Here is a 26038-nt window from a genome sequence, read left to right on the forward strand (position 1 = left end):
TGGTATAGATAAGTGCTACCCTTGGAAAAACAGGGAGAGACAAGATAAATGTGAACCGGAACCATCTAGGAAGGTTTTGGGGAGGAAGATGAACTTGGCCTGGACCCTGGAGGGCCAACTCAAGGTAGTGGCTTTGATATTGAAGGGTTTGGCTTCAAATCATATCTTTGCTACTTGGCATCTATGTGATTGTGGGCAAATCACTTCCTGGCTCTGGACCTCAGCCTCCTAATCTGAAAATGGGAGAGAAGAGCTAGATGAGATGATTTGATGCTGAATCTTAGATTAGACCTGGTAGGATTCAAATAGATGGAGAGGGAAATGGATTCCCATAGGAGGAATAGCATAAGAGAAGACATAGAGGTAGGATGAACAAGGGAGTTGTGAGGAGGCTGGAATAGAGAATAGCGATCTTGCAGTCATTAGACCAAGCAACATGATGCCCGATTCTAGTAGGTATGTTCAAAAACAACAGCTTTAGTTGGAGAACGTATTTGACCCTTAATGCCAATTTTTCCAGTTGTAACCAGCACTGTTCCCCTTTCTACTTGACCTTATTGGGGCTTCTTAGGGTGTTAAAAACCAATAATCTTGCTGCTGATCAAGGTAAGGAGGGGAGTAAATACGCTAGTGTAAATTACTATTAAAGTTCAATATTCCATTATGAAAATGAACTATTGGATTCAGACAAGTGCTTAGCTCAGCAGTTACTAAGAACTAGCACTTATTCTGATTTCTGTCTCAAAATCATGCAAATTTCCCTCTGTTTACATATACCCCCAAAGTCCCAGGTGCCCACTTTCCAAGTAATCAGTCTCCACTACCTTTGTGCTCAGCTCTTTGGCAGAACCCAGGGCCTGGTCTTTAGGGACTGACTGCTGCAGAAGATGGGAAAGAAACCTTGAGGCCAGGCTAATTTTTGGTCAATAGCAAATGGCTTTTTGAAAATATGTCTTCTTTTTTGGCCTTGATCTTGACTTTTTAATGCAGAAGGAAAAGGACCTTGAACCCTAGTGCTGTAATGCCTGGTACTGAGCAAGCTTCTTGACCCTTTTATCTTTTGGTCTTTAGGTATGATATGGTAGAAACTGCCAGACTTAGAGTGGGAGGACTTGAGTTCAAATACCAGTTCTGCTACTTACTACATGTGGATTCCTAAGCAGACCACTTAGCCAGTCTGGGCCTCAGTTTCCCCATTTGTAAAATGATCAGGTTTGACCAGATCACTTTGGAAGTTCTCTTCCAAGGCTAGATTTATGATTCTCTGATTCCAAGTCTCTTTCCAAGGAGCACAGAGGCTACATGTCCATAAGCAGACTATATCCTACTGAGTGAGTAAATTGTTTATTCCCAGAGTAGGAGTCCCTTAGGGAAATGATAATGATAATAATAATAGCTGACATCTCAGGATTTTAAAATTTGCTGGATGACTTACATATATTATCTCATTTGAACCAAGAATCCCAAGATGAAGGTATTATTATTATGTCCAGGTTACAAAGGAAGAAACTAAGGTTCTGGGAGGTTAATGGACGTCCATGGCCACAGCTGGTAAATGTGGATGAGAATGTTAGGAGGGGAGGTTAAAGCCAGGTTTCTTCTGCCTTCAAGTAAAACAGATTTTCTGTTCTACTATATCACAGCAGTCAGAGACTATTGTGCATTGGAAAGCCCATTCTTCCCAAGAATTTATCAAGGGCTTATATTGATTACAAATACAAGCAAAAAGAAAGAGAATTCCTGCCCTTAGGGAGATTACATTCTAACAGGGAAAGTCAATGTATAAAAAGGAGCAGAGAATCAGAAAATAGGTATGGAGAAGAGGTACAAATTTCCAGAGTCAGGAAGGTCACTGGGAAGGGAGTGAAGGATGGCTGGCTTCAATGCTTTCTCAAATGGAAATTGCTAACCAGTTGACTTCCTACCCATGCTTTAAGGCCCAAATCAAATGTGGGTTCCCCTTAGAAGCCTTTGCTATTACCTCCCAGTCAGTAATATTCTTTAGAGCTGAGAATATATGTGTCACATTTCCCTACTGGAATGATAGGTCCATTAGGACAAGAATTGAATCTCATCTAAATTTTGTAACTCCTATTGTTCCTCGCACAATGCTCTTCACAGAGTAGGAACTCACTAAGTATCTGTTGTACACTGGAGAAACCTATTATCAGATTGTTTAGTCTGGGGAGGAGGGAGTGGAGGGAAAGAAAGAGAGAATTTGGATTGCAAAAGGTCAGAAAGCAATTAAAAAATGTTTCTACATGCAATTGAAAGGAATAGACCAGTCAAAATAAGCATTTGTTGTAGCTGATCAAGATTACATTATAGAGGGCTGACCTGGAGCAAAATTGTGAAGACTTCCACTGGGTCTGCAGGTCCTTCCCTCCTACTGAACTTTCTCAAATCCTCTATCCACCATACCAAAATGTATTCTTACGTTAATGCTAGACTATTAAGAGTTTTAAACTCAGGTAGGCATTGTTGGGTATAATAACAAAGATCAAAGATTATGTGTGAGTAACATTTCCACTTTCCAGGGGAATTTTTAGCCTCTCCTGATGAATCCTTCCTTCCAAGGACATTCTCATCTTCCAGAATTCTTGAATTCTCAGAGATCTGCACATATTTCTAGTTGTATGATGTTGTCACAACTTCTCTTTGAAACAAAGAACCATCTTTTTAGTTGAGTATGATATGATTCAACAATAATATATTGGGCATCTCTTATAGGTACTGTAGGGCAACTTGGTGGTGCAGTGGACAGGATGGGAGTTGGGAAGACTCCTCTTTCTGAGTTCAAATCAGGCTTCAGATACTTACTAGCTATGTGACACCAAGTAAGTTACTTAACCTTGTTTGCCTCAGTTTCTTCATACGTAAAATGAGCAGGAGAAGGAAATGGTTAACCACTCCAGTATTTTTGACAAGAAAATCACAAATGGGGTCATGGAGAATCAGATATGACTGAAATGTGTGAAAAATAGTAACATGTGTCCTATACTAGGAACTGTGCATAGAAAGACAAAAAATATGGAATAGTTGCTGCTTTCAGAGAACTTCTTACCTACTGGAAGAGATACAACTTATATACAAGTATATGAATAGAAAGTAAATAATGAAAAAGTGATATGAAGGGGGTGAATGCTCATGACTGTAGGAGCATCAAGAAAGACCTCATTTGGAAGGTGGCACCTCTTGCTGTGAATTGAAGAATGTCAGTGATTTTTTTGAAACACAGGGAAAATAGGAATGTATTCTAGACATGGGAGAGAACCTGGACAGAGTCATAAAGTGGGAGATAAAAAAATGTGTTTAGAGAAAAGCTAGCATGTCTGTTTGACTGGAATGGAAACTATATAAAGAAAAATAATCAGAAATAAGAATAGGAAGGTTGGTAGGAGTCAGACTGCAGAGGGTTTTAAATTCTAGACAGAGGATGTGATCTTAAAATTTAGAAGAATTAGAGAGCCATTGAAGATTTTAGAGTAGGGGCATGACATGATCAGATATGAGTTTTAGAAATATCAAGTTTGCAGTTTAACGTAGTATGGATTGGAAAGGGAAGATGCTGATGCCAGTATTTTTCTGGTAATGGAGTGTCACAGAATCTAAAGGATAAAATCTGAGGGGGATCCAAAGAGATATAAGTAGGCTCCAACTTATTGCCAATAAAAATATACAAGAAGTGTTAGAAAAGATAAAATGTTTAATTTTAAAATATTAATTAATTTAATTAATTTTTAAAAGTATGAACAGGTAAGGAAGTGGGTCAACTATCTTGATACCTCATAAAATCAAGAGATAATCAGTGGACCCCCTAGGATGTCAAGAGACCTAGAGGAATGCCCTTAGGAAGTATGTTGGGTCTTCCAGGGAGGAGAAAGGATGACTAAGAACTGTAGAGGATGAAGGTGGGTAGGTTCTGATTTGTGTTGCTGAAGAAAGTAATTATATTAATAATGTTTCCATTAAAATATAGAAGTATTCTAGAAATGCATTGTATATCATATTGGTCAAGTTACATTGTAGATGTTATGACCACATAGGAGAAGTGCTGCATTAGTGCCAAGCCATTTCCCACGTTTAACAAGCATGTTAGAATTATAAAGAAGACATGGAGCTCATGCTTTTCTTGGCTAACTGGCACTAAAAATGGTACAACAGTAAGAATTCTGGACCTTTAGTTAGAAAGACCTGAATTCAAATCCAGCCTCAAACATTAGATGTTAGTTGCTGAGCAAATCAAGACCTGTTTCCTTATCTTTAAGATGGGGACAATATTAGCACTTACCTACCAGGGTTATTTTAAGGGTCAAATTGGATATTTATAAAGTGCTTATCAAATCTTTTTTTTAATTCAATATGTCTTTATTAGTACAAACTATGAGTAACATGAGTATTGGGCATTTTGGACCATTATTCTGAGTTCAATGATATAAGAAATTCCTTGACTAAATTCCCTTTATCAAAGTATATCTGCCACTTCTCTGTATCTTCTATTTTTATTTTTATTTTCATAACACATTTCCATATGAGTTTTCTGAAGTTATATAATCCAAATTGTCCCCTTTCCTTCTTTCCTCACTCCTTTCAGAGCTGGCAAGCAATTTAATCTCAATTATACATGTATTATCACCCAAAATATGTTTACATATTATTCATTTTGTAAATGAATAATCTTATAAAACCAAAACCCTAAAATATATATCCAAATAAACAAGTGATGCTTCAATCTGCATTCAGACACCACCTTTTTCACTGGTGGTGGATAGCATTCTTTTTCTTAAGTCCTTCAGAATTGTTCAGGATCATTGTACTTCTATTACTAGCAAAGTCTATCACATTTGATTGTTCCACCATATTGCTGTTTCTGTGTACAATATTCTCCTGGTTCTGCTTATTTCACTCTGTATCAGTTTATGGAGGAGATCTTTCCAGCTCTTTCTGAAATCATCCAGCTCATCATTCCTTATAACACAATAGCATTCCAACACCATCATATACCACAATTTGTTCAGCCATTCCCCAATTGAGGGACATTCCTTTAGTTTCCAATTCTTTGCCTCAACAAAGAGAGCAGCTACAAATATTTTTGTACAAACAGGTCTTTTCCCATTGCTTTTCAAATCTTAAAGCATTATATAAATAATGGTCTCTTTTTTTCTCCTCCTCCACTTCCTTCTCTTCCTCCTCTTTCTCCTCTTTCTCCTCTTCTTCCTCTTCTTCCTTTCCTCCTCCTCCTGTTTAATTATCATTTCTCCACAGATGTCTCTTCAATCTATAAATGTAGCTCTAGTCTCTTCTAAGCTTCAGTTTTGCAACTCCCGCTGCCTTTTGGATATTTCAAACTAAATATCTAATAGGAATCTCAAACTCAATATATCAAAAAAGCATCCCTCTTCCAATCTTTCGTATTTCTGTTAAGCGTACCACTTTCTATCCAGTAATCCAAGTTGAAACTCTTGCCACTGTTCTTAGGTCCTCTCTTAAGTTTATCCTCCATACCCAATCAGTTGCAAAATCTTTTTGTTTTTACCTCAACAACATCTCTTCAATCTTCCTCTGCTCTCTTTTCTAATAGCTATCACCCAAGGTCAGGTTCTCATGGTCCCTTGCCTAGACTACTACAATGTGCTCATTACTGGTCTCCCTATCTCAAGCCCTTCCCCATTTTAATCCAACCTCCAAGCAGCTACCAAAGTGATCTTCCCACAGCACATGTATGACCATACTATTCCCCAACTTAATAATTTCCAATTGTAACTAGGATCAGATATATCTATGCCCCACTTACTATGCACCACCAAACCCAAATCTACCTTTATAACCTTATTATAATATATATATATATATGTATATATATATATATTATAATTCCTGCACAAACTGACCTTCCTGCTCTTCTGCCACTATGACACTCTCTTCAACCTCCTTGCCTTTGTTGTGGCTGTTCTTCCTTCTCTGCCCCTTAGAATCCTTTCCTTTCTTGAAACTCTACTCAGCCTTCTATGCGAAGCACTTCATAGTTTTCCCAATGACTAGCACTCCACCTCCATAAATCATCCTGTATTTATTTTGTAGATCTTTTAGATGTGCATGCTAATGTTATTTTTCAGTTATAGTTGACTTTCTTTGACCCCTTTTGGGGTTTTCATGTCAAAGATAACTATAGTGGTTTGCCATTTCCTTCTCCAATTCATTTTATTTTTTATTTTAATAGGTTTTATTTTTTTGAAAAATTTATTTAATTAGTCAATTTAGAACATAATTCCTGGGTTACAAGAATCATATTCTTTCCCTCCCCTCCCCCTGCCCTTCCCATTGCTGACATGCAATTCCACTGGGTTTTACATGTGTCCTTGGTCAAAACCCATTTTCATGCTGTTGATGTTTGCACTGGGGTGATCAAAAAATATGGAACACTTCATGAACTTGCATGTCATCCTTGCACAGGGGCCATACTAATCTCTATATGGTTCCAATTTTAGTATATGTGCTGCCGAAGCAAGCACTCCAATTCATTTTAAAGATGAGGAAATTGAGGCAAACAGGGTTCAGTGACTTGCCCAGGATGACACAGCCAGTAACTGTCTGAGGCCAGATTTGAATTCATGACATGTCTTTGTGATTCTTAGTCCAGTGTTCTAAATGCCTAGCTGCCCTATATGCTCACCCAATCAAACAAGAAATATTTATTGAGTGCCTTCAACATGCCAAGAATGGAAGCTCTGTGAGGGCAGAAACTGTTTAACTTTTTTCTTTGTACCTCTAGTGCCTACCTAGCACAGTGTTTTGAATCATTACGGGCAACTGAAAATGCTTGTTCTTTGATCGAATAAGCAACCATAGTGCGCCAAGCACCCATTTTAGGTGTTATGGGGCATCCAAGAACAGTAGAAAGCATGGTTTCTATCAATAGAAGTAGAAAATTCTCTCAATAATAATAGTTCATATTTATAGAGTGCTTTAAGATTTACACTTTTTTTTTTAATTGAAGATCTGGGAAGAAAATGGAATAAGTATCATACCCATTTTGTAAAGGGGGAAACTGAGATTCAGAGAGTTGAAAGTATTTGCTCATGGATATACAACTTATATAACTAGCAAATAGTAGGGGGAGGGTGCAGGGGACCCCAAAAAGTCAGTAATTTTTTCAGCACCCCACATTTCCCATAAGACATTTGTCCTTGAATACTCATCTGAGTGATTTCTGCTTCCTGGAGAGCCAACCGCAATCCCATCCCTGGGCAAAGAACAGTGTTATAATTGACCTCACAGAAGCCTCACAGAATGCCTTATTTCCTTTGATCTACACACAACGTCCAGAGAGATAGGGCAGTAACTATTATATCCATTTTACAGATGAGAGAACTGAGACTCAAAGAGACTTAGTGACTTGTCCAAGGTACACAGCTAATAAGTGGCAGAGCCAAGGCTAAAAACTCAGTTTTGCACAAATCAGTGCTATTTCTATTGTATTCTTTAACAGGATCAAAAAAATCCCATTTAAGTGTCTTCTGTTGGTTGGAGAATCCAGCAGTGAATGCCCCCTGAGTACAGGAGGGCCATCTCTAAGATATGGTTGGCTTTCTGAAATGGCAAGCTGTCTGTCTCCTTGTGATGTCCTAGGTCTTTGTAATTGGAACTTGGCCACATTCCACATTACCTAAGCCTGGAGATTCCCAAGAGGAAGCCTAATCTGCACTCACGTCATCCATTCCCATCACTGATGGGATGTGAACTGATTTCTCCAGTATGCAAGCTCCCACCCTGTCTCCAGATGTGGCAGAACTATCCAGGTGTTAGGAAATAATCGAGACATCAGGGAATCCTGGGACCTGAGACAAATTTGGCCCAGGTTTGCATAGTCAGGATGCTGGCCAAAGTCACCCTTATCCCTACACTTCCTCTCCTTTAATTTCCATAATTAACCAGGAGATAATATTCCACAAGAGATGAGGCCACCTTCTCTTCAGAGGATGCAAGTTCAACAACTAATATTAGCTGACATTTACATAATGTATTAAGGAATTTAAAACATTTAACTTATATTCATCTCATTTTATTCTCATCTTTTACAATGAGAAATTGAGGCTCCCGGAAGGTCTCCCCTGGACCTCTACTCACTTAGCCAAATTTTCCTAAGTCCTGGGCAGTAAAGTAGTACAGTGAATAAAACACTAGACCTGGATTGAGGAAGAACTGAAGTAAAATCCCACTTCAGACATGTATTAGCCATATGACCTTGGGCAAGTCATTTAACTTCTGCCTGCAATTATAAAATGGGGAGAGTAATAGCACCTACCTCCAAGTTATGTTGTGAGAATAAAATGAGACAATATTTGTAAAGCATTTAGCAGAGTGCTTGGTACATAATAGGCGCTATATAAATAATAGCTACTACTACTATTATTATTATCATCCTTCATCCAGTTTTTTTAAATCCTTACCTTCCATCTTGGTAGGCAGAAGAGTGGTAAAGGCTAGGCAATGGGGGTCAAGTGACTTGCCCAGGGTCACACAGCTGGAAAGTGTCTGAGGCCAGCTTTGAACCTAGGACCTCCCATCTCTAGACCTGGCTCTCAATCCACCAAGCTACCCAGATGCCTCCCCCCCCATCCAGTCTTCATATGGCATCCATGATCTGAAGGTCCTCCAGCCTATTTTGAATACCTTCCAAGTTATTATTATTATATTCAGTTGTTTCAAACTCTTTGTGATCTCTCTTGGAGTTTTCTTGGCAAGTAGATTGGAGTCATTTCCTTCTACAGCATCTTACAGAGGAGAAAATGGAGGCAAACAGGGTTATTAAGTGACTTGCCTAGGGTCACACAACTTGTAAGTGTCTGAGATTGGATTTGAACTCAGGTCTTTATGACTCCAGGGCTGGTGATACATTCACTGTGCCACTCAGCTGTCTATTACTATTATTTACAAAGATGTCATAGTGGGCAAGTACTCAATCCTTGGTGTTCCTTTTAAAATTTTAATCCTGGACTAGAGTGAATATGGGCCTGACAAAATGATTAGGGAACAACCATCTCAGAGTCTGTGTTACTATGAAAAATGTGTTTGCAAAGAATACTTACTACGCTTGGTTGGGAGAGATCTGAGTTTGAATTCTGACTGACATGTGGCAGCTGGGATCACAGGTAAATCATTGAACCCCTTTGTGCCTTTGTAAAATGAAATGGTTGGATAAGTTAGCCTCTAAGATCTCCTCCATCTCTAAACCTTATGATCTGTGACCTTATCACCGTCCAAAAGGATCCAAAGTTATTTTCATAAGAAAGAAGAATTTCCCTTATCTGTTTAGCCATCAAGGGAAAAAAAGGGGGGGGGTCAAGGAATCAGAGAATCAGATGGAGGTTTAGAAGTTGTAGAGAAGAACTTGGGCTTAATGTCAAGCCAAACTTCCTAACAATTAGAACCACCCAAAATGACCTGCACCCTCTCAGGAGGTAGGGAGTTTCCCATTACTGGAGCTCTTGAAGCAGAGGCAGGATGGCCACTTGCCATATTTGTTCTGGTAGGGATTCTTTAGAGGAGTCTGAGTTTGACCAAAGGGTTGCTGAGGTCCCCTCTAACTCTGAAATTCTCTGATGCTTTTTGCTTGTTCATTCTTGGGACCCCTGAACTATCTTGGGGTTCCTGGAATCTGAGAAAGGGCTTCTCCAAGAAGCCAGAGACCCACTGGTCCTGTTGCCTCATCGCCCAGCCCTCTCCATGTTGTTAGCTCTGTACAGCCTAAGTGGTAGATAATTGACCCACGTCTAGGCCCTCATTTAAGACTCAGAAAAGACCTGTCATGAAGGGTTAAGCTGCCCATTCTCTCCTGAACAGGACCCACAGGGGGCAAGTTCTAGTGGTCTTAGCAATCAAGCAAACTAAGGAGAAAATTGAGTGCTGCGGTTCCTCAGTCCCAATTTATTGATTAGAGAACAGGACTCCACTTTATCAGCTTAATCAAGGCACAAATTTGCAGGCAGCCCTTGGTTTGTGGAGGACAAGTGAGAGCTGTGGGCTGACAAAAGCCCCCACTGGCAAAGGGAGACACAGGGGACATGGGGGCGGAGATTGGACATCCTCATTTAATTTTCCATGAAGACTAAAAACACATTGCATTAAGAGGTTGGATGAAAGACAGAGAAAACAAGAAGCAGGATCTAAAAGACCAGTTGTCCCCATTTGGCCCAAGTTGTTCTTTCCAAGGGGCAGGATCAGTTTTCTAGAAATCCTAATCCTCTTCTCAGCCTGTCAGAGAAATACAGAGAAGATTTTGCCAAGGGCCCACCACTTCCACCCACAAAAATCCCAGAAAGAGCTGAGACCAGCTCAGCCTGGCCCAACCAGCCCTGTTAATATTTTCCAGTCCACTTTCTTAGTGACCAATACTTAGAACTGAAAAGGACCTGAGAGATTAACTAGTCTAGCACTTTATTCAATTTACAGATGAGGAAACTGAGGATCAGAGAAATCAAGTGAAACCCAGGCCATCCAAATGCAGTGCTTTGCCCAATGTACCACACTGTTCCTCCAGAAAAGAAATAGAAAACCTGAGGAGGCGAGACTCAGGTCTAGGTGACATAGTGACATCATGAGAGCACTGAAAGAAAATTCTTACATGTAGGCCAAGGAAGTAACCACATATGTCATGTTATTTGGAGGACATTGATGTAGGAGTTCCTGATGGCTCTCCTACATCTTTTTCTGGTTCGCAAAATACAATCATCTATTCAGTGAAAAATACTTATTAAGCCTTTACTATGTGCAGGCACTGGGCTAAGTACTAGGGATTCAGAGACAAGAAAAATGGTCCAAGGAGCACATAATCTAATCAGATATAGCACAACATATGAATAACGAGAGGCATACCAAGATAAATGCATAGTAGATGGAAGATAATCTGAGAAGACAGGAGGAACCTGAGGGACCAGGGAGGAACTCTGAAGATATTAAGATTTAAGTTGAATCTTGAAGGAAGTCAGGGAAACTAGGAGATGGGGTTGGGGAGGAAGGAGAGAATTCTAGGCATGAGGGATAGCCAGTGCAAAAGAGTGTTCTTTGTGCTTGAGAAACAGCAAATAGACCAAGAAAAATAGCTGAATCACAGAGTACATGGAGAAAAGTGTAAGACAACTTGAAAGGCAGAAAATACACAAAATTTGAGACCTGGCAAGAACCCTTAAAATCACTGAGGTCAATCAATCACTTTCAGAATTAATAGAAGTGGCTTTCATTTAGATTGAGTTAATAATGTGCTTCGTACAAGAGTTACGCCCCCCTCCCACCCCCGACCCTGCTTTTATACATAAGCAAGCAAAAGTCTAGGGAAATGAAAAGACTTATTCAAGGTCACATGGGTAATTAGTGGCAGAGCTGGGATTAGGTCTCCCAATCACCAGTCCAGTAGACTTTCCACTATGCTTCTCTCTTTCAGAAATTCATTCTTTCGAGAGTAAAGGTTTTTCGGTCTACTATTGAGATATCAGCCTGTCCAGAAGAAATTCAATGTCATATCCTAGAGGGATTCCCTGGTGGCTATCTAAGAACAAGACCCTGTGGAAACAGCTTTGGTTAAGCAATGTGGATGGGTAGCTCAGGGTAGAGAGGGATACTGAGAGGGCAAGTGGAAATACTAAAGACAAAATGTGCTGTCTTGTCCAGATTAAGGGCCAGCCTTCATTCCTCCCATCAAAAGTAGGGCCAGAGATGCCCCAAGGCTTTTGCCTCCTTGAATGTATTAGCCCAGATTCATCACCCATGTCTATATCCTGCCACTGATTCCTCAGGAAAAGGCTATATTATAAAACAGCTAGAAAAGAGGAGCCTCTGGATTTGAAGTAAGAAAACCTGGGTTCATGTATTGACTCTGTCATTTAATACTAGCAAACCAAATATGGACCAGTTTCATGACATGGCAGCCAAAAAATTAATGTCATCTTGGGCTGCAATTAGAGTCATATGTCAAGAACAAGGGAAGTGATAATCCCAGTGTATATACTCTGTTCTGACCAGATCACATCTGGAGTATTGTGTTCAGTTCTTGGAGTCTCATTTTTGGAAAGCCATTGACAAATTGGAGGATATACTGATGAGTACCAGGATGATGAAAGGAAAGGAAATTGATCCATATAATGAGCACTGGGGAAAAAAAAACTGGAGATGTTTAGTTTGTAGAAAAAAATGCCTGATGGTTTGAGAGGAGAGGACCTGGTAGTGGTCTTCAAGGATTTGAAGAGGGGAAGATAACACAATGGGTAAATATTGCAGGAAGGCAGATTTTGAATTGCTACAAGGAAATGCTTCCTTATAACTAAAGCTATCCAAAAGCAGATGAGGCTGCCTTGAGAGATAGTTTGATGGCCAATTGTAAAGGGATGTGTAAACCTTAAAATTTCTTAGACTTATGAATGTTGGAAATTTCCTCATTTCCAACATTAGGTAGAGAGGGTCCTTCTCCTCCCTACCTGAGATTACTTTAGGACAGAAACCTTTTGCTGAACAATGGAAAGGGCTTGGACCTATGCTTAAGCATAGAACAGGAAGTTCTTTGAGTCATGATTGATTTTAGAATTGATGCAATAGAGATACTTGGAATGACAGAACCAGGTCTTGGAAATTACAATCTACACCCTACTCAGTCCTAACAGGATTTAGGAAGGGCTGCAGCATAGATCAAAATTTAATTATTCCAATCTCCACCCTACTCAGGGTAACAGGATTTAGGAAGGGCTGTAGCAAAAGATCAAGATTTAATTATTTGAGAATATGACCTTCAACAGACATGTGCAAAGCCACAGACCTCTGGGTGGTCCTGGGTTAAGCTAGAGCCACCATTGACACAGGGAAGACATGGACAGTGATTGGTAGATGTGAGAACTGAGGGGAGGGAACTTGGATGGTTTCCTTAAAGAGAGAGGGGTCTGAGGACTGAGGGGTGGTTGGTTGGAGAGTTTTTGCTCTGAGAGGTGGTGCTCTGAGAAGGTTGTTTGGAAGGAAGCTGGAGGTGGAGGCCCCTGAGACTGTTTCTCCATTTTGGTCATGTGAGTGATAGGGACTGATCTCTTTTCTTTGCTTCAGCTATCTAAGGGCTTGGGCCTTTTGGCCCAGCCTAAACAGAAGGGGTATTTAAGCCCTATTCCCTTCTCTCCCCTTTCTCTCTCCCTCTCTCTCTCTATCTCTAATACCTTTCTTCCTCCTGTTTGTAATTAAACTCCATAAAAGGTTGACTGCTGACTTGAGTTTTCATTTAGGAATTACATAGCTGAATTCCTTGGCGACCTTAAATTAATATATATCAGTCTTTTAAAGTGATTTCATTGTCACAGATGTGCAATTCTGGGCAGGTCAGTTAACTCTGTTTGCCTTAGTTTCCTCATCTATAAAATGGTCAGGATAAAGAAATGGCAATCCGTTCCAGTATCTTTACCAAGAAGACCCTAAAGGGGAACACAAAGAGTCGGGCATGACTAAAATGACTGAACAACAAAAAAGGGATCCTATCGGGAGGCTTTCTCCTCAGATACAGATGTAGGTAACAATAGATGACATTTGCTTCCAATTCTGATATGCTATATTCAGTCATGACTGGGTGTTAAGTCCCCAATGCCTGTCCCAATCACTGGTCCGAGTTGCTTTTTTTCCCCCAATACACAAAATTATGACCCATAATCAAGCCTAATTCTACTTGACAGGGGGCAGCTGTGGCTCCCACCATGAAAATAGATCCCATTGTTTTGATCCCATAATGGGCCAGAAGGGGAAAGAGCAGGCAAGTGAGCCAGAGAGTGGGTTGTTAGTAAGACTGTCAGTAACGCTTAGCCATGATGAATGAGCAGGGATCAGGTTGCCTTGTCTTTATGATGAAGCCATTGGATAAATTGGACCAGGTCTACCCTTGTGCTATGGGGGTCTCTAAACTCCTCCTTGGAATTACATAACTGTTTCTCTGGCAGGCATCACTCAGCAAGCTATAGGAGTGCCAAGGAATGGAAGCAGGGATATAGAAGTTAGTTCTCATAATCTCTCTTGTTGTAAGGAAGATTCCAGCACATAATCTAAAGTGTTGTCTTTCTACTAAAGACTCACCCAGTAGATTGGAGGCTTTAGAAGATCCCAAGAATATCCTAGGAGAGAGCTGCTGGAGATGGAGAGAACACTCATCTTCTTTAGGTGCTAGTCTGGGAAGCTGATAGGATACCAGAATCTCAAGCCTCTGACATCCCTGTCTTAAAATATATTTTAACTTTTTCTTTTTTTTTAAATTATGAACTTGACAAATATTTACAAACATGAATATACAAAAAACAGGGAATGGGGGTCTATGACACCACAAGTCTCTATTGTATACAGCCTTTTCTTTAAAACATATCTATTAAATTTAACAAGCTAATTTCTTATGTGCATCCCTTTCTGGTCTCAATGTGTCCCCTTCTAAACTTCCTTTTGTAATCTTTCACTATGCATTTCTTTTAAAATCTATCAATAATTCATCAATTATCTTTTTTGAAATCTAAGTAAATTAACCTGTGTTTGGATTTCAAAAATGTGCACAAACTTGATAAATTTTGCATTTTCACACCAAGAGAACAAGCCCAAGCAAGTTGTCCTCTGCCTTTACTAGACTGATTTAAGCACCCTGCTTTTCACTTCTTTTCTTTTGAACCCTTACTTTCTGTCTTAGTAATAACTCTAAGTCAGAATGGTGAAATCTAGGCAGACAGGGTTAAATGACTGGTCAAGAGTCACACAACTAGGAAGTATCTGAGGCCGGATCTATATGGAAGTCATCTCAAATCTAGGACTAGTACTCTATCCACTAGGCTACCTAGCTGCCCTACACCCAGATTTTTTTTAAGCAAACATGACCCTTTAGCTTTATGTCGATATCAGAACTATTTAAAAATTTGGTAATGGCTCTTTTTCTTAATCTGTGGATATTTATATTTTGTCAGAAAGTCCTTTCAAATGGGTCCCTAAATATAGGTGACATAGTAGAAAGAGGTCTCAGGAAGACCTTGGCTTGACTTGATCCTGGGCAAGTTACTTGATATTCTGAGTCTTGATTTTCTTATCATGAAGTGGAGATGGTAATACTTGTAGCAGCTACATCACAGGTCTGTTGTGGGAGTCAAATGGGAGAATGTATTTTGCACCAGAGTAGCTTTTGATGATAATCAAGCACTTGTTCACTTCTGGAGTATTGTAGTCTCTTCTGGGTACTACTTTGGAAGACAGGCATTGACAGCCTAGACAGTGTCCAAAGGAAGGCAGCAAGGATAAATATGCCATATCATAAGTGGAATGGATAAATCAACTGAAGATGTCTGGTTTAGAGAAGGAAAAGTTTAGAATGAAATATGCATCTGCTGTCTTCAAATATTTAAAGGACTGCTGTGTAGAAGATGAATTTGACTTATGCTTGTCCCCAAAGGGGAGAACACGAACCATTGGGCATAAATTTCAAGGAAGCAGATTTCAGCTCAATACAAGGATTTGTGTCTGAAATGGAATGGACTGTCTCAGGAGGTAGTAAGCACCTTATCTGTGGACATGCTTAAAAGTTCAAGCCTGGATAATCACCTCTCAGGAATCCAATAAGGGGATTCCTACATCAGGGAAGGGATTGAATTAGATGACCTCAGAGGTCCTTCATCATGCTCAGATTCTATGATTCTGCATCCAATTTTTAGTGCCAAGATGGGACCGGAGAACATGTGCTTTGTAAGCACACATAATGTGCATATAATTCACACACACATACTTGTACATGCACCAGAATCTCATCAGTTCTTTGTGTATATGGATCTGCCTCAAAATCCTTCTTCCTTCTCTTTGTAAATCCTATCTCTCAACACTGAGTTGGGAAGAAACAGCCAAAATAATCAAGGCATCAGACTTAGATATTTCTCAAGTGTCTCCATTATTTCAGATTGATGGAGAGAAAAAACCAACTCTTTTTTATATGTTCCATCTCAGTGGAGTCTAAAGTTCTTTTAGGAGGGTTAGAAGAATCAAAGGCAAGTGGTCTGTTAGGGGATTTGCAATTTTCACTGCTGTGTAGGCATCAACCTCCAAATCTTGATTTTAGGGGGACAGAAGACAGGGCTGCCTGTCAAATACTACCATCCTTCCTACCTTTAGAGATTGTTTTCTTTGATGTAAGGCCACGAGCTCTCTTCTAATGGGAACTTTCTTGGGATGAGTCATTATAATATTATACATTTGTTCAGAGCTCAATGATTTATATAGAATTGCCTAGAATATCAGAGTTGGAAAGGCTTTGTAGGGCAACCTGAACTTGAATAAGAATCTCCTCTACAAATTGTCTTGTTTGAAGTCAAGGTGAAAAGAGGTGATTGAGTAGTAGGAAGGGTATTAGCAAAGGGGTTCAATGGAAGCAACAGAGAATTTTAAAACACTCAGGAATTGTTCTGATTTCCCATTTTTGCTGGAAGGAGTCTGCCATGGCAAACGCAGAAGAGTGGTTAATTCTTCAGGAGGTAGTAAGCACCTTATCTGTGGACATACTTAAGAGTTCAAACCTGGATAATCACTTCTCTGGAATCCAATAAGAGGATTCGTACATCAGGGAAGGGATTGAATTAGATGCCCTCTGAGGTCCTTTATCAAACTCAGATTCTACGATTCCATATCCACTATCCTTAAGTATATACTTTCTTGTTTCCATAATTTCCTGTTATCTTGGTCTTGATAGAAAAAAATTAATATCACTATTCCTTTTCTCTCAAGGTAAAGGTTGGAAAAAATCCATAGAACTAGATCTTTAAGAGGTGACTTTCCAGTGATCCCCAGAGTCCTTTATTATTGGTCAAAATGAAAAAGTCAATTAAATCTAGCATGTATTAAGCACCTACTATATACAAAGTACTTCTGGGTACAGGGAAAACAAAGACAATCTTCAAAAAACAATCCCTGACCTCAAGGAGCCTCCACTCTATGGGAATGGGAGCAGATACAACATGCAAGAGAAGTCAATACAAGGGAACTTGAAGAGAGAGTTATTATCTTGGGTAATCAGAAAAGACCTTTCTTATTTAAAGGAAACTAAGAATTTTAAGGAGCAGGTTTAGGGTATAGTGCTTTGCAGGAACTGGGGGACAATCTATGCAAGGGGAGAGATGGTACATAAAATGCCAGTGTGAGGAAAAACGAGACCAGTTTGAGTGGAACAAAGAATGTGTGAAGAGGAGTAATGTGAAATAATCCTCGAAGGCAAACTGGAGCCACATTGTGAAGGGCTTGAAGTAACAACGTAAGGAGTTTTGACCACATACTAGAAGTGATACAGAACCACTGAAGGCTTTTGGGTAAAGGGATGATATGGTCAGACCTATTCTTTCAGAAGGTGATTTCAGCATCTGTGAGAAAGATGGATTGGAGAAGGCAAAGGGAGTCCAATTAGGGCTTTCACAAGAGTCCATTGAAGAAGTGAAGAAGGGTTGGATAAAGGTCATGCCCAGTGTTCTTACAAGCAGTTGTTTCTGTTCAGTCTCTAATTACAAGGTATTTGCACTCCCCCTTCCCTCCCCAGTCGCCTTTTTTGTTGTTGTTTTCAATGTATATTTGAGGTTGAATTTCAAACCACCAGGCAGCCTTTCATCCAAACATGAAAGCCTTACGTTTCAAGTTGGTGTCTGCAGTTTTCAACACAGGCATATTAAGCATTCAGGCTGTGACATGCCCAGACTCTTGGTGCATTGTATTGGGAGTGTGGGGGGAAATAGCCAACACCCTAAGCAGGCAGAATCAATTAACAGCTTGAATTTCCTGAGGATGCTCAGCCTTGGCCCCCCTCCCACCCCAGATGGGAGGAAAGAGGAGAAAATGGTGACTATTAGGCAAAGGGACCTGGCCTTCTTTCCACACCCCAGTCCTGCTGGAAGTTCTTGTGATGGATGACAAGCTGCTGGCTGCAACCCTTCCACAGAAACCAAAGGTGAAGGGCAGACAGAATTCTCTAAATGTCATCATAAGTTGAGCTAGTAAAAGCTTTGCACTAACTACATCAAGGAAGCATTCTGTGCCCAGGAGAGAGATAGAATCGCAGCTGCATCAGGCCTTGCTGAATTGGCCCTAGCCATTATTCCATTTCAGTCTTTTGGTGTTTGGAAAAGATTGTCTCATAAATCCAGATTTCAAAAGAGCAGAAGGAACATGCTGACTTGGAAAGGACCAAGGGAAAACTCAAGAGACTGGGGTTTAGAGACAGGGGGAGCACATGTTGCCTCAACAGCTGGCTTGGGTGGGAGATATAAGATACAGGTAGGGGATGAAAACAGAAAAGCAACCCAGAGCCTTGCAAAGGCACTTTGGGGAATAATGACGCTTCGTGGGGGCCATGTTTACTCCAAGTTCACCAGCTCTGTTTACTCTTCCTCCTTTTCACACCTCAGCTTTTGAATAATTCCAGAAGGTGTGTCAGGAGCAGAGAGATGGAGGAGATAGGGGGAGGTGACATTGACTAGTCTACAATTGAAGGGATGGAGGCTCCAAGGTGACATGGTTAGTGATCTTCTCCATCTCTGGTGTGGTAGAACAAAGGCTGGATTTAGAATCTGAAGACCTGAGTTCAAATCCTAATCCTGCTATTTACTACCCAGGTGATCTTGGGGAAATCAATTATTCTATCTGGACCTTGATTTCCTTGCCTGGGAGATGATGGGATTGGGCTGAAGGAGCTTCCAAGGTCCTTTCCAGTTCTTATTCCATCACTTGAGGATGGTATCCTTATATCATACACACCATGTAATGGAAAGAAGGCTAGACTAACATCAAACTACCAGTTTTTTCACATTTATTGTGTCAAATGGGCAAGTCTATAAAATGTCACTTTCCTCATATATAAAGTAGATATAAATTCCTACCTTGATAATAAGAGCTTTCTGTGAGAATCATAGGAAAAATAATAATAACTAATGCATTGTATAAGTATTTGCTATTAAGGCTGGTAAAGTGCTTCTTTTGTATGATGTCATTTGCACCTCCAAACAACTTTGTGAGGTAGGTACCACAACCATAATTATAGATGGAAGTTAAATGGCTTTCTCATGGCTGAATGGCTCAATAAGTATCAGAAGTAGGATTGAAACCCACTTCTCAATAGGATTCAGATCTTCCTTTTACTCTGTTTTATTCTACTACCCATGAACACTTAAAAAAGAAAATATATATATAAATCTTAGCTTTTGCTGTTGTTAGAAATTTTAGCATATATTGACATTATATCCAAATGCTAAAATCCTTTGGGAAATAAACGGAGATCTGGGGTCCCATATCAACATATGGATTTATTTTTTGAATTAGAAACAAACTTAAATCAATCCATTCATCTTAAGTAAGGCAGGAAGCATCAAGTGTGGCCTGGAAAATGACATGGAAATATCAATGACAGATTTGTGGTCTACAACTAGGTACATAATCCCCCTGTGGACTCAAAAGATCATAAAATTATAGGTTTAGAGGCAGATTTAGAACTGGCAGGGGCTTCTGAGGTTTAGTTTAACTCCTTTATTTCATTTTATTTTTCTAAAAGAATCACCTTCTATCTTAGAATTAATGCTAAGTATTAGTTCCAAGACAGAAGATTGATACTTGTCCAGGGTCATACATCTAGGAAGTATATGAGGTCATATTTGAACCCAGGACCTCCCATCTCTTGGCCTGACTATCCACCGAACCACCTAGCCCCCCCCCCAATTCCTTTATTTTACAAATATTCAAACTGAGGCCTGGAGAGGTAGTGAAAACAATGTTCTTAGAGTACTATATTCTTATGTAAAAAGAGATTCTGTGAAAAAATTCTATCCTAGTCATATTTTATTCTTTTAAAATGTAAAATTTGAAATTACATGTGTGTCATCGATGTTTATTATATTTGGCAATTTTTGTCACAAAAATAGTATAGAACCAAAACTGGAAGAAGCTATAGATTATTTGTGGAAGGGAGCCAAGGATGGATTAACTATATAAATTTTCTAATCATCAGAGTTCCTGATCTCTACATCTCCTGTGGTCCTCATAGTCCCTTAGAAAAGACAAATGGTTCAGATAAATATCCTCAGAGTTGTAGAAATACTTTTTCTTCATTTTCTTTGCTAGACAGAATTTCTCAAAAATTTAGATCCATTTATTAATGTAAGGAGTACTTGCTCTATCCTTTGGCACAGCAATACCACTATGGGGTCTATATCCCAAAGAGATCAGAAATAAGGGTAAAGGACCTACCTATACAAAAATATTTTTAGCAGCTCTTTTTTGTAGTGGCAAAGAATTGGAAACTGAGGGGTTTTCCATCACCTGGGGAATGACTAAATAAGTTGTGGGATATGGTTGTAATGGAATACTATTGTACCATGAGAAATAACAAACAGGATGAGTTCGGAAAAACCTGGAAAAACTTATATGAACTGATGCAAAGTGAAGTGAGCAGACACTGTATAATAGTAACATTATATGATGATAAACTGTGAAGGACTAAACCATTATCAGCAAAGCAAGTATCCAAGATAAGTAAAAGGGATTCATGATGAAAAAATGCTGTCCACAGCCAAAGATGGAACTGTTGGAGTTTGCACATATCTTCCACTTCATTCCTTGGTGAGATTTTTTAATTTATGTGATATGTTTCTTCTATCATGGCATGAGCAAAATAGAAATAGGTAGTGCATGAAAGCATGGGTATAACATATATCAGACAATTTACCACCTCAAGAAGTGGGAGAAAGGGAGAGAAGAAGAAAATTTGAATCCTAAAATGTATCAGAAAAGAATTGTCAAAAATGGTTTCTATTTGTAATTGAAAAATAATAAATAATTGATAAAAGAAAAAAGGAATACTTGCTTTATTGGTATTGATTCTTCCAAGTCATTAAAGAATGGTAATAGTACCATCCTCACCCCAATTTGTCTGTGTTGTTCAAAAAAGTCCCATTTCTTACATGTGTTAGAGATGCTCCTTTGTTGTAGAGGGGAGGAGCAGGTTCTAGGATACTAATTTGTGGAGAAGCAAAGTGTACCTATTATGTCCATTTCCAGATGTATGCTTTAGAATTTTCTGAGCCTCATAATTAGCTGAGGAGACTGAAAAGCATAAAATTAGAATCTATTAAAGGTTCGCTAAGGAGAGTTTTGTTAATGTTATCTGTGGGATTCTTTGAGCCCAATTATCTATGGGTTTAGAGGTGAAAGCAAAAGAGTACAATAAGCAATTATAATTGCATAGATAGTCGGGATAGTAACCAGTTAAAGAATGAAAGAGTTCTGTCTCTACTTTGCCAGTGATGTTCATTGACAAGAAGTTGGCCTTGGGTTATTCTTAAAGAGAAGATCAAAGGCTCTTAGGAAAGGTGTTTAGCTTTCCTCCTTTGGTTTCTACATATGAATACCAATAGATTTTATGGGTAAGGGAGGAGGCTGGGCATAAACTTCCAACACACACAAAATTCTAACACAAAGATATAAAGCCTCAATGATTAATATAGCTGTGTCTAAATATGTGCACACATGACTATATTTAATAGCAAGTGATAGCGATTCATTTCCATCTCCTGAGAAAGAATAGCCTTTGCATTTACAAAATTCTAAGATGCACATATAACCCAATACCTGTCATAAGGAGGGTCATAGGACATGGATAGGGATAGCCCTGGACAGTATGACATCAATGGAGACAGTCTTTAGTGGACTTAACCACAGAGGGCTAGATTAGATGATCCTCAGAGTTTCTCCAGTTCTAAGATTCTTTGGGTTTCCATAATTTAGAACAGCATGAATATTCCTTAAATTTCAAGTCCCTCATTTCTTTCAAAGAGCTTAGTTCTCCACTTTGGCAACTTGGTTTGAAAGTCCTCTTATTGAGTGTTCTCAAAGGAAAAAAAGAACGAGTGGTTCTAGGATGATCAAAAACACCTGCCATGAAGCACCAATGTCAAAAGGATAATTCCTGGGAAATCATATGCTTCCTCTTTGAAGAATGCCTTTTGTGACCTGCAGTGACTTTCGCAGAACCATATTCTTTAATTTAAGTTGATCCCTGATTTATACTATGTTTCTGCTTACATTCCTGTTTAGCAATGCAACTCTTAATTTGCCAGTCAACGAAAACACTTAAAATTCAGCATGGACATCTGTCACCTTCTTCGTGGCCCAACTCCTTCCCAATTTCCATGCTTCTCGAAGTAGACTTTTGCTTCTATAAAGCCAGCTATTGACCTGTTTTTCCTTTTGGATTTCTCAGGGGATTATCTCAGCCATCCTAACTCTGGGCACACAGAATGAAGGATTTATTCCAGTCAATAAAAACCTCTGGTAAGTGCTTCTGAATCTATCCAATGAGATCATATGAGAAGAGGGACCATCACGATTTTTAGGCAATGAAAAAAAATGGGTGGTATGTTCTAGCCTTGTTGGGCTTATTGCTTTCCCATGAATAAGGCATTCATTTCCTTCCCTAACCCCTGCATTTGCACATGTACTGGCTCCTGCCTGGAATATCTTCTTTATTTCTGCTTCTAAGTCAACATCTTGCTTTAAAGAAAAGCTCAGGGGCCATTTCCTCCATGAAGTGTTTCCTGATTCTCCTCCACCCCAGATCTTCTCTCAATGCACAATTCTTTGTATTTATGCAAGTTTTTTGTTTGCTTGTTTGTTTTTACACCCTTACCTTCCATCTTGGAGTCAATCCTGTGTATTGGCTCCTAGACAGAAGAGTGGTAAGGTCTAGGCAGTGGGGGTTAAGTGACTTGCCCAGGGTCACACAGCTGGGAAGTGTCTGAGGCCAGATTTGAACCAGGACCTCCTGTCTCTAGACCTGACTCTCGATTCACTGAGCCACCCAGCTGCCCCCCTATTTATGCAAGATTTGCCCTCTCCCCAAGATGGGCTAAGTTTTTGTTTCTCCCCCTCCTTTCACTGGATGATAGTCCCATGCAAAGGAGTCATCCTTTCATTTCATCAAGTTAATAACTAGGGTTGAAATAACTACAGCATTCTCCCCTGGTTCTGAGTCCAATGCTCCCTCCATAACCTAGACAGTGCCATGTTCCTGGCTTCTTAATTGCTAGAAAAGATTAGGTTGGGGGAAACTTATTGGACTGGTCTTTTGCTCAAGAACTAGATAAAAGTGCTACAGTAAGAACTTAGAGATATGGATCCCATTCCTAGTTCTGCCCTGTGGCTTCAGGCAAGTAGACCAATCTCTCTGGGTCTCAGTTTCTTTCTGTAAAATGGGGATAATAATACTTGCCTGGTCTACTTCACAAGGATATTATTTGTATCCTTGAAAGTGTTTTGCAAATTACATAGCACTGGCAAGTGCTAAATGTTGTCATTCTTTTACATCCGTGGCTGTGCTACTATAATAAGGTTTTTCTTGAGGTTATGCTGGATGCTTCACATATAATTAAATGTCTAGGCATCAAGTTCCTTTATGAAGAGCCACAAGGAAAATTAACCTGTAGCCTCTTTTCCACCATCACTCCAAGTTTCCTCTGAGTAATACCTAAAAGTAGGATCCACACAGACCTTTCTTCTAAAGTCAGATCTGTCATCTCATTCATCCTCACATCACCCAAGTGAGGTCAAGAAACTTCCTTCCAGTCCTGTTTAACCTGTGAGGATTTCTAGTACCATAACACAACCTTCTGGAAAAGACTGTAGTTCTTTTTTATTATTTCAACCCAATTTTCAGGAATAAAGCTTATTTCGCAAAAAAGTAAATTGGACTACTTTGAAAGACGTGGGAATTTAGGCTGCCTCATCATCCCTTGGAATAATATTGCTGTGTGAACCTTAAAATATTAGACACAGCTCTTGATGGCCTTGTAGGAAGACAGATCAGTATGCAAGTCCTATCAGCCTTTGGTGAGATTCACACTTGCTTTTAAAAGCCCTTCGGGAAGAGCTGGGACAATTACTGATCATTGCATCTTAGAGAAAAGTGAGAAGGTAGGGGCTGGACCAGGCAAGGAATGGGAAACAAACCATGAGTTCCCTTTGGAGCAGCAGAGAGGAAGAAGGTGTTAATATGTACCGACAAGAAACCACTAGGGCTATTTGCTCCATTCAGATATTTGGCAGCCAGAGAGAAAAAGAACAGGGATGAGTGTTGTAATGAAATATGTTCGGGCTCTGATGTGACCTGAATCTGTGATATAGTTCCATCCTCCCTGCCAGGCCCCTCTAACAGGTCCACAAGTCCCTTGGTTCCTGAGGCATATGGGTTAGGAAATGATCTCCCCTCTCTGTCCCCCACCACCTGCAAAAAGGAAGATATGGAAGGGAAGGGAAAATTACCCTCACTTTGATTTTAGACTGGGAGAGGTCCCATTCCCTTTCCCAGAACTATGTTTAGCACTCCTTTATCCAGGGTCCACATTGTTAAGATGGTCTAATATCTGGGGGTATCTAATAGCTTGGGGTGGTGGTAGGGAACAGAGGAGACCTGAGGTCCTTTGATGGCTGAGATTCTTAAGTTTGACATTATCCATGAAAAGGAGAGAAAATTAATGGAGATGGAAGATGAGAGACTCTCATTGTTCTCCCTTACCTGCTCCCAGGAAAGTTCAAGGCTCTGGAGGCAGTCAGTTCCCACAGTATTCTCCCCTACCCCAAACTGGAAAATCTTACAGCCTAAATGCTCATTCCCAGAAACTCAAATTCCTAAGTTTTTCATCAGCTCTTATGAATTGAGAAAAAGACCTCATACTTTCAATTACCTTGTACCATGGGGTAGTATAGTATAATGGGAAATAATTCAGGATCAGAAGATCTTATTTTTGGTTTTGACTCTGTCACTAACTGACTGTGTGACGTTGGGTATATCTCTTAATATCTTTGCACCTCAGTTTCTTCATATATTGAAATGAGGATAATAATCTATTTTACTCAAGCTATTACAAAGGTCAAAAACTAATGTCTAAGCACTTTGAGAATTGAAAAAGTCCTGTTACTGTTACAGGTGTTTTCACTCACACTAAACATATACACATATAAATGCACAATCTTTAGGTGAATGAGGATAGCCTATATTTAGTAATCCCTAATCCCTTGTTAGTAAAAGATTGGCCCTTCCTCAGGATAGCAGGAAGCCAATTACATCACAGGAAATCATGGCGCTAGATGCACATAATCATGACCATTCCCAGCTGAGAATTGTAGCTAGAGCAAAACATGTGGCTACAAATCAGAGCCAAGCCTTCTTGCTGCAGAGGTCCCCACAAAATGACATGCAGTCATTCTGGAGAGGAGCCAAGTTATTGCTTAATGGCTACAAAGTACTGCCAACCTTATCAAAGAAAGTACATTTTCCACATCCAAGGCCAAACTCAAGCCCAACAGGTAGATCATTCCCTCCTTCCCCCAACCCCCCACTGTAGTTTCAGGTTGATAAATAGACCATCTCTTTTCCCAACTTACTTTGGGTACCAAAACACTGATCCCAGTAAGAATCCTAGGATCCACCATTCCCTCACTCACTTATTCATTCATTCATTCCACTAGGCATCTATTATGTGTAAAGCAACTAACGAGACAGAAAGTTGAGTCAGATCCCATCCCTGAGCATAGCTTGAATGCTGACTTCTGGAAGAGGTCTTTCTTGATTTCATCTCAATCTTGAAATGATTTTTGGATAACTTAATATATATATTTTGCATTTACAAACTTGTGCACATATTGTACTCTCAGTAGAATTTTAACTGTTTCCTGGAGGGCAGGAACTATTTTATTTTGTCTTTTTTTAAATTCCAGGGTCTAGAATAGTGTTTTGAAAACTGTAGACTATTCATTGATTCTTGTGGATTTAATCACATTTAGTTGAATCCCTGCTTTCAAGTTTATAACTAGTAAAGAAGTTAAAACAAAGGCCCAGATAACTATGGGGGAAAGCATAGGTTTAAAACATTCTTTGAGAATTAAGATGAGGGAGAGATCATATTTAGTTATGGATGGGGACAGGAGCAGAAGTATCAAATAAGGTTTCATGGAGGAGTTGGTTTTGAACATAGACCTTGGA

The 26038-nt window shown here is 39.6% G+C and overlaps 1 protein-coding gene and 1 non-coding gene across 2 annotated transcripts in view; one reads left to right on the forward strand and one right to left on the reverse strand.

The window, feature by feature from the left end:
- LOC100015953 (heparan-alpha-glucosaminide N-acetyltransferase-like) overlaps positions 1–26038 on the forward strand; it is a 159367-nt gene that overhangs the window by 126705 nt on the left and 6624 nt on the right. The window contains exon 10 of the mRNA XM_056815386.1: positions 22262–22332. Within this exon, the coding sequence (XP_056671364.1) occupies positions 22262–22332 (71 nt within the window). The remainder of the gene's footprint in view (positions 1–22261; positions 22333–26038) is intronic.
- LOC130456596 (U6 spliceosomal RNA) lies at positions 6409–6512 on the reverse strand. The gene has a single exon (XR_008915667.1). It is a non-coding gene; the product is annotated as a U6 spliceosomal RNA (small nuclear RNA).

This window comes from Monodelphis domestica, chromosome 1 (assembly GCF_027887165.1).
Source record: "Monodelphis domestica isolate mMonDom1 chromosome 1, mMonDom1.pri, whole genome shotgun sequence".
NCBI lineage: Eukaryota > Metazoa > Chordata > Mammalia > Didelphimorphia > Didelphidae > Monodelphis > Monodelphis domestica.